General features: G+C 34.3%; 1 protein-coding gene across 1 annotated transcript; it reads right to left on the bottom strand.

Moving 5' to 3' along the window:
* Nucleotides 1–262: 262 nt before the first annotated feature.
* LOC130868235 (odorant-binding protein-like) lies at nucleotides 263–5343 on the bottom strand. The gene is made up of 7 exons (XM_057760495.1): nucleotides 5250–5343; nucleotides 4684–4823; nucleotides 3685–3755; nucleotides 2135–2245; nucleotides 1388–1489; nucleotides 1079–1108; nucleotides 263–468 (listed from the first exon to the last, which is right to left on the bottom strand). Exons 1-6 carry the CDS (start codon nucleotides 5304–5306, stop codon nucleotides 1092–1094), a joined length of 498 nt encoding a protein of 165 aa, XP_057616478.1. The 5' UTR covers nucleotides 5307–5343; the 3' UTR covers nucleotides 263–468; nucleotides 1079–1091.
* Between the last annotated feature and the right edge of the window lie 4659 nt (nucleotides 5344–10002).

Below are 10002 nucleotides of genomic sequence, written 5' to 3'. Positions count from 1 at the left end.
GTTTGTTCTGTCAAATCTCTTAGTGTGTTAGGACCATTCAGCTGCAAAACAAAATTCTCAGCTAAAAATAAATATGAAGCACAACATCCAATCACTTTTGCAGTGTTTGTGTCCATCCTTCACCAGTAATTGTGACATTTCTAACTATTGCAATATATTTTAGTAATATGGATATGATTTCTTACACTGGAGTGACTATTTTAATTAGCTTAGTGAGCATTTACATGTTTTTGAATGAGATCCTTTTCACTCGTCTTTATTGCTTCTTGATACATTTTATTTAATCATTCAAAAAGTAAGTATAGCTCATAGGTAATAGGAAGGAAAAGGAAAGGCAAGTCAGGAATTTGGAATGTGGTACCCAGACTTTACAAGAAAGGGGAAAATTCATTTAAAAATGGTGATTTGAATGTGATACTGATCCCATGGTCAAGAGGACATGATGTATAATTCTCATCCTGTTGTTATCTGTGCAGACATGAAATCAAAAATTAAAACATGGTTGAACATACAGTAAATATTCATCCTTGCCCATGATGAATGCAAAATTAAATATAACAATATAGAGTATACAGAATGGATTGTACATAAACAGTTCCTTCCCTAGCAGTCACCAATACCTTGTACTTGGCATCCTATAGGAGCATTGTCAAAAGAAAATAATGACATTCTGTGGCTATATATGAAAATTTATATTGAGAAGTTTCAAAGAATATGCTAAAAACATCAACAGGCTTTTACTATGTCTGTGACAAATAATACCCTACAATCATAAGTAGAGTAAGATTTGTCAAATACAAGAAATATTCTCTTGATGAATATTTTAATATGAAAATGTTAGCAATTTTGAACAAGATAAAAGTGCTTCATATTGTTTTATAAATAAATATATTCTATTATTTATTTTTTCACTGTAAGATATTCAGATTTAAAAGACAAATAATATTCTGCCTTGATTTTGCCTAATTTGGAATTTATTTTTTCCTTTTTCCCAAACATATTTCCAATTTTTTTATGTAATAAGTACAAATCCATTCAAATATCAAGATGATTCAGCCTGATTCCTGTTTCTACTCACCTAGAGAAAGTCATTATTTAGGACAAATATCTGTAAAAGAACACAAATGTTGTAAGGAATGACATAAATGTTTTTATCTGAATATGAGAACAGTTCCCCAAGGATTATTTCTGAAAATAGAAACTGAAAGATTGCATATGAGTAGATATAATCTGAATTAGGAATATTACTGATTAGATAGATAAATAGATAGAAAGACTATGTGTGTATATATACATATATGCATCAGGAATATAAATATATACATATACATTTATAAATGTATATATTTATATATCCTATGACCACTATAATATTCACTGAGGTTACCTGTAGCCAGAATATCTTGAATGTTTTTTCTTGGAATGTTCTGGACCTTGGCAAATTCCTCAAGTTTTTCATATTGTACAGAAGTCAAAGATTGTCCTTTTCCTGTATTGTATGATTGACAATGTCAGAGACATGTTCAGTAGAACTCTGAAGAAATTACATTGCATCCTTAGTATCCCAAATGCTCCAATTTCATCTACCCTCGATGGATCAATACAGGCAATAATAATTTCCCCACATTCCACAAACACATTTAATAAAGTATAAATGGTAATGACATTACATCTCAGTGTTTCATGATTATCAAAATAAAAAAAACAACTCCTCTAGAGAATTCACTCAACTCAATCTTACCCACTTTCAAAACCATGACACTAGAGATTCTTGGGGGCCTGTTAGTAAAGCTTCACATTTCTTCCAAGTCTATCATCTAGAGTTCATTTTTTAATTTAGTACACACTTGAGAAAATGACACTCAAAATGGTCTGAACTTTGGGAAAATAATATATGCTCCCTCATTTCCAGTGAGGAAACATGAACATAAACACTTCCAATAGGCTCCCCCATTACCACAAGTCTTCAATGACCATTCTACTTAAATTACAAAATAAAGTAAAAGATGGTCCACACAATAATCACATTTTAATTTAGTGGAGAGAAGTTTGGAAACACATGATACTGTACTTGGGCACCATTTGCAGGGGGATACTTCTCTTACTACATCAGAAAACCCACTACCATTCTTACCAAGAACATAAATCAGGTTTGTTGTCCGGCCAGTTCTATCCACATTCTGAACAAGAAAGATTATGATTTCTGGTGTCACATACACAGGTGCAATTATATTGTCACCTTCAACTGCAGTAAGAGAAACATTTCAAAATGAGTGTCACTCATTTTTTCTACTTTGTTTAATGTCACCTGTGACAAAACATTAATATTGGCCATGATTCTAGAAATCATCTCTGATTCACTATCATATGAAAAACATGGGCAAAGGTATTCTTGTAGTCCTTCATTTGGCAGATCCCATCATAATGCAGTGACCACTCGTTTCCACTCTTTAAACCTGATAGTGAATTCTAGGGACAGACACTTTCCATTTTCTCTGAATTCCTTGTGTCAAGACCTGTGGGATCACTCTGCTGGGTATTCCTTCCCCTTTCAACCATATCCAAAATATCACTTAACAATTTCCTGAAAGTATAAAACTTTGGTGTCATACCATGATAATACCCGGTGGGCAAATTAATAAATATGCAAAGAGACTGTACTAATTGGAGATATGCACAAATGTTTTCTTCTTGTAAGATTATTGATGGAAAAGATATAACAATGAATATTTCAAGTTTACTAGACTTTCATAGTGTGTGTGTGTCTGTCTGTCTCTGTGTGTGTTTTCTATGTGAGTGTACATATGCCTTTCTCTCTCTCTCTCTCTCTCTCTCTCTCTCTCTCTCTCTCTTTATCTCAATCTCTCTGTGTGTGTTTGGTATTTCCTCTTACTGACACTGATTAAAGGATAAAAGTTGTTCAATGGAAAAATAAAAGATTTTAGGAGCTATCAATTTTCTATTAGAGCACCTCTTTTTAATAACCATGTAAGTATTGAAAACAATAGACTTTCCAGAAGAATATGCCCTTCATTCATTTATGATTAAAAAAGCCACACCAGTTATAATTCAGCTGAATAATCATGCTATTATTTTGTCATTTTTACAAAATTGAATGTCTGTCTGAAATTCTTAAGCAGATTTTCCTCTAACTGTTTTTCAAATTGAAGTATATCACCAAATAATTTAAATGTTAGCAACTCTATAAAATATGAGAAAAAGAAACCTTAATATAGCACTGTTTAAATACTCTATGAATCAAAGATGGTAGAGAATGCTTGTAATATAAGTACTTTTTAGCGTCAGGCACGAAGTTTGCAAAGATGTGCGAGGCCACTGAGACTTATTAGTGAGTGGCAGGCCTGTCCAATAGCAAACCAAGATACTGTATAAAAGTAAAGACAATGAATACTAACTAGAAATAAATTTTCATGCAGGAAGGTATTTGGAGACATTTTCTTAGCATTACTCACACTTTTAGGTAATAGTGTTCTTCATGTAAACTTCAGTTGACCTACAACATACTCTGACTTGTAACATATCTATGTTAGTTGGAACGATTAAGAAATTTCCAAGAAACCAAAATTATTCTAGATTTATATACCTATGGGCAACTGAAGTGCCAGCTTGTATGCTCACCCACAATGCTTTTGTTCAGAGAAAGCTCCCAAATTCTGTACTTACACTGGGCTCTGTACTGGCCATCTGCTTGCCTATTTGCAATGACTTTGGTCGTTGTACATTGTCCATTCACCCTACAAGTCAAACATGGAAATGATGGTTTATCCTTTATAACCTTTGAGTTCATATTAAAGATCTTCACATATTATAATGAGTTTGAAAATAATAGTATCTATGAACAGTGTACAGAGATGGAACAGATGTTCCTATGATTACCTCACTTCTCCTAATTCTTGTTTAAAATTACCATCCTGTTTGTAATCACACACATGACTTCCTTTATTTGTGGAAATTTTTCTGAGTGCTATGAATGCTCCGATGACTTCTCTATCCAACTTTCACTACTTAATGCATATGATGATTAATATCTAAATTCTCATGTTCCAGTCAATAATAATGTACATAAGTTTATATACATACATTTTAAGTGATTTTGTTAGTAACTTAAAACTTACAGTTGGAGCTAGAAGATAGAAATAGTTCTAAGTTCTTAAAGTTCTTATGCTATTATGCACTCTTTCAATGAACATAGTTACCCAAATTTCAGAGAGAGAATTTTTGAAACTAGAGCATCAGAGACAGTACTTTACAAATTAGATCTATCTGAACTGTGTGTAGAAGACTTTCTTATGATGTCATTGACTGAATAATAACTTATTATCATTACATGACATATTAAGTAACATGTATGCTTTGAACCAAATGTTCACACACACTTTTGACTTACTATTAATGAGATTCTTAGCATCTCCTGCATAAAATATTAGAGCACAGGCGTCCAACCTGGACAATTCTAAGAAAACATTCAAGGAACTGGAGACAGTGTCTAACTTCTGAGTGGTGTCCAGAGCTAAACCATCATGGAACAACATAATCACATTTCTGAAAATAAGGCCTTCAATTTCAAGACCAGAAACAGAACATTTGCCTGTAAGTTTATCAACATAAAATCTGTGAGACGTAAACAGTCTTCGCAGTTTGCACGGTTCACAATTTGCTTACTTGATATAAAATGTGAATTCCAATCTATTACATGCCTCAGTACAAGCAAGTTCACGAACAAAGAGTCTCATAGGTCTTCCTTCTTCTATTATGTCAGCATTGTCTGCAGCGATTGCAGTAGTAACCCACTTTCCTTCAATCTGAACAAACAATAAAGGCCATTGGAATGTGAGTTGGTATCGAATCTCTGATCCCAGGCTTTGTAAATACATAAAATAACTAGAAGCATAAATCACCAATATTTTGTTTATTGGTTCAAAATTATGCTTCTAGGGATGTGAAATACACAGGGTAATACGATGACTCAATTTACATAGCATTTGATACCTGAGACCTTTTGAAACTACTCATGTGTTGGTCTCTTAAGCTCTGAAATTCAACCCGTAGTTTCCTTATTTCATTTGTTTCATCTTAGAAAAACCTGATTGAAAAAGTGCGCATGAGTGAAAGTCAGAAAGTTTACTGTATAAATATGGACTTATATAGACAAACTAAATGACATATCACATCTACAGAAATATGCTGTTGAAGATCATCAAACCAATGTACAGACCAAATGAATTTACCTCAGCATGAGCATGGGCCAGACCAAATGCCAAAGCCAGCAGCAGAAACTTTACCATGCTGGTGTCTGCCTTTGCTCTTGTGCAGAAGCTCAAAGTAGAATGCTGTTTGTGAAGGAACTGACCTGACAAAGCTTTTATACAGTTAGTTAGAGGGAGTTTCATGGAATCAATCAATGGTGCTGCATGACAACAACCTGCATCTGTCCAGTGTTTCCACTTTGACCCTCTTGAACAGTGTATGATCTCATATTTCTAAACAAATAGCATTAGACTAAAGGTCAGGTTCTGTTGGCATGATTAATTGAGCACTCCTATCAGAAATAAATAACTATCCCTGTGAGAGTATTTAAGTAATCATTTTGCCTTCAGAACTATACTGATGGATATAGGTCACAACGCATATGCATATGTCATATATGATTCATTTAAAACTGAACCTGATAGGTGAGAAAGTGGAAAGTAGCCTGCAATGAATGGGCACAGGAGACTACTTCCTATGTATAACTCCAGTAGCACAGACAATAAGAGCAACAATGAATAAATGGGAACTCCTGAATCTGAGAAGCTTCTGTAAAGCAAAGGACACATTAATTAAGACAAAAAGGCAACTTATTGAATGGGAGAAGATCTTCACCAACCCCACATCAGTCAAAGAACTGATCTCCAAAATATATAAAGAACTGAAAAAAACTACACGTTACAATTCTGAATATCCCAATTAAAAATGGGGTACTGAACTAAGCAGGCAATTCTCAACAAAATAATTTCAAATGGCCAAAAGATACTTAAAGACATGCTCAACTCCAGCTAGACTGGGAATAAATGAGCATGGGATCAAACCCATGTCTGTCTCCCTGTCTCTCTGCTTCATCGTGCACACAAAATGATGATTTTCCTGAAAACATTTTTCATCTATCCACATATTTGACATAATTGTCTCCACCATATTGCCAATACTCAGCCACTGGGCACAGATACAATGCAATACATTTGTCCTAGTTTCTATTTGAAGATTTTTTTTACTACTTTCTACTTCTCATGTAAATTAGATCTATGTATGTCTCTCTTAGTGTCCTCATTGTTGTCTAAATTCTCTGGAATTGTGGTTTTTAGGCTGGTTTTCTTTGCCTTATTTTTAAATACCAACTTTGAGTGAGTACATATATTTGTCTTTCTAGGTTTGGGACACCTCATTCAATATGATGTTTTCTAGATCTCTCCATTTGCCTGAAAATTTCAAGTTGTCATTCATTTGTCTGCTGTGTAGTACTACATTGTGTAAATATACTTCGTTTTCCTTATCCATTCTTCGGTCCAGGTGCATTTAGGTTGTTTCTAGGTTCTGACTATGACATACATAGATCTAATTTACATGAGAAGCTGCTATGGACATAGTTGAGCACATGCCCTGACAAGATCTCCTGAGTAAATTAGGAGCATGGGGACCTTGGGGAAGGGTTGAAGGGGAGAAGGTTGAGGCAGGGAGGGGAGCAGAAAAAATGTAGAGCTCAGTAAAAATCAATAAAAAAAAGATGGACTGATCAATTCAAGGGAAGCAAGAAAGAAAGCAGCTCCCCTCTACGGCCTCTGCATCAGGTTTTGCTTCTGGGAACCCACCCTGTTTTGAATCCCTGTCCTGATTTCCTTCAGTGGTGAACAGCAATGCTGAAGTATAAGCCAAATAAAACATTCTCCCCAAAAAGATTTATTTTAAATTTCCAGAAGGAATAAAGTTACGTGTTAAATGATTACTCAATTGCATTATTTTCTATAGTCCTCTGTTCAAATCATTACTCATCTACAGTAATTGAACTTTTATTAATAATGTTAGTGATTGTGCTATACATTTTGAATACATGTGTTATTTTACATAAAGTGTTTAACATTCCGAATACATGTGTTGTTATAACTAAGGTATTTAAATATCTTCTTAATATATGATGTTTCTATTAACTATTTCTTCAGTGTATCTCAAAGCCAAAAATATGTAAATTCAAATAATGTTCACCTCTATCCCTCTGACTCTCTCTCTCCCTCTCTCCCTCCCTCCCTCCCTCTCTGTCTCCTTTTGTCTATCTCTATATGTATTGTAAAGGTTCAAGTGATATGTTCTCCTACATAATTTCCAGCTTTGCCTCTTAAATACAGTGATCTTGCATTTTCTTGGATGTATCTCTATGTACTGTGGAAAACAACTCAGTAGTTTCTGGTCATGTTCAATCCTAGGCAATTTGCCTCATCTGTTCAGATTGAGATGAAATCACAACTGTTTTTAAATATTTCCTTCTTCTTCTTCTTTCTTACTGTACTGTCTGACATTAATGTGCCAGGAAATTGTCTGTGTCTTTGCTTGACTATACACATAGGCACAATCTCAGTTAAGGGTTTCATTTTCTGGAAACGTTTATGGAACACTAAATAAATTAATTCACTCCAATTCCTTGGCTTCTATCTTTACTCATAAAACATTCATATTAGTTCTTCAAATTTTCAGAATTTTTTTATGACAACAATTAATTTTGAAAGAAGTCCTGAATAATGACAGTGAGGAGGGGAATAAGGGATGGTTCTGGAGGAAGAGATGTAAGGAGCGATTGGTGTGGTTATAGTTACATATCTTAAATTTAAAAGAATAAAAATAGTTTAAAAATTAATGTCTGCTATAAATATATTCCTCTATTTGTTTATCTTCAACAATCTAAATTTAACGTTTTAAAATTTCTTTTACATTATCTTGATTTTTATTTTATATTAATCTTTTAAGTAATGAGCCTTAAGTTTTTATTTTGATCTTTTATTCAGGATTCAACCAAGAGCAGTAACTATGAATTTCATGGTCACACAATAAAAACACCAAAGATATATACACATAAGTTTCTCATCTAAAGACACATTACACTCTTAGAGCCTTCTCTTACTCTGATGACAGAAATTGTGCTGAGGTTTTTCTAGAAGGAGAAAACTCAGAAAATATGTTCCATGGCAAATGCAACTTTACACACATAAGCTATTCGTCCTTTATTTTGCATGTTTCTTAGATCCATACATCCTACAGATAAACCAATTACGTCCCATATTTTTTTCTGTTTCTTCTTATCTCTTTTTCTTTGCAAAAGTAAATTTGGAAGACACTAAAATCAAAAGTCATAGCACTGAGGAAATTGTGCTTTAGGGAGTTACTCAACTGACACCATGTATATATGGAAAGACCTTAAACAATCTTTAAGACATGTAGTGAAATATAAAGGTAAGTAGTCAACAAAGAGAAAAAGTCATAGTTAATAGTGAGAAGATTCAAAGGAATCACAGTCAAGTAACATATTGTCCTGATGTAAAATATATGAAGTTCAGTGCTCTCTTATATTAGAAAGAAAATCCAAACTCAAATGTCAATGTGTTCTTTATATATCAGGTGCTGTTTATTGCATTTGATTGTTTTTAGTTGACATCAATTTACATCATTTTTCCTCTTCTTTTCCTTCGTCAAGTCTCTCACAGCACCCAAACCTTATCTTTTATGCACTCACCCACTCATCATTATACCCTTTTAATTGGATTATTATTAATGCATACAAACATACATGCATATACAGAGATACAATTGGATGAATGTATGCAAACAGAACCTCATGAGTACCATTTTCTTCTTTGAGTATATATGGTTTCAGGGCTTATTACTCTGAATTGAATAACCAATCACAGTGCTGTTCTTCTCTGGATGAATCTAACTCTCCTTATTCACACATTCATTAGATAGTAGTGGTAACTGTTAAGTGCTGGGAGTCTGCATAAATTCATTCTTCCATGTAATAATTGACACTGATATCGACATTTCTCCATTGTTTAATTCTGCAATTTCTTACACAGAATGTGGCACAGCAGACTTCTTGGTATACTGGTTTTTAGTATCTTTATACACTCTCATGTGAGGGGTTCCCTGGTCCCTAGATGCAGAAGCTGAGATATAGATTTATCCACAGGGACCTGGCCTCCACAATCTGTTGTTATCTACCTCGTGTGCAGGTGTGGATTTCTGTGATGGTTTCTAATTGAAGTAAAGAAAAGCTTTCCTCAGAAGGCAGATCTAATCTCTGTTTAGAAAGAATAAGCAGAGAATTGTACTGGTCCAGTAAAATGACAGCATTAGATAATTATTGAATCTCCATGACCTCACTTACCCTGGAAACGTGACAATGTTTCCAGCACCAGGAATGACTTGCCTCCTGATGTGTTGTCCTTGAGTCCTAACAAACAACTGCTGGGTGTCACTAACATCAGAGTGTTACTTCTTAGCCTGGCAGTGTTGGCACACACCTTTAATCCCAGCACTCGGGAGACAGAGATATGTGGATCTCTGTGAGTATGAGGCCAGCCTGGTCTAAAACAGACAGTTCCAGGACAGCCTCCAAAGCTACAGAGAAATCCTGTCTTGAAAACAACAACAACAACAAAAATTAAAGAGTGCCGCTTCTTGTACCTTTTGGATTATCTTGAAATGCTTCCATTGTCATTATTCATAGGTGCTTCATCTGGGTAGCATCGTTTGTTTCTTCTTCTGGGCATCCTAAATAGTATTTTCTATAGCAAGGGATGTGATGTGACAAGAAAGAAAATTTAGGTTCTTAGATCCAGTTATTTTATATGAGTTCTGTGTCCTAAATGTGTGGTATCTTCAGCAATAGTGACGCACCCACAACCTCTGAGATACAACTAAGCTCAGAAAAGAGAATTTATATTATTTTGGCGGTAATAT

Source organism: Chionomys nivalis, chromosome X (genome assembly GCF_950005125.1).
Source record: "Chionomys nivalis chromosome X, mChiNiv1.1, whole genome shotgun sequence".
In the NCBI taxonomy this organism is placed as follows: domain Eukaryota; kingdom Metazoa; phylum Chordata; class Mammalia; order Rodentia; family Cricetidae; genus Chionomys; species Chionomys nivalis.
This window is presented reverse-complemented; position numbering and strand designations above follow the sequence as displayed.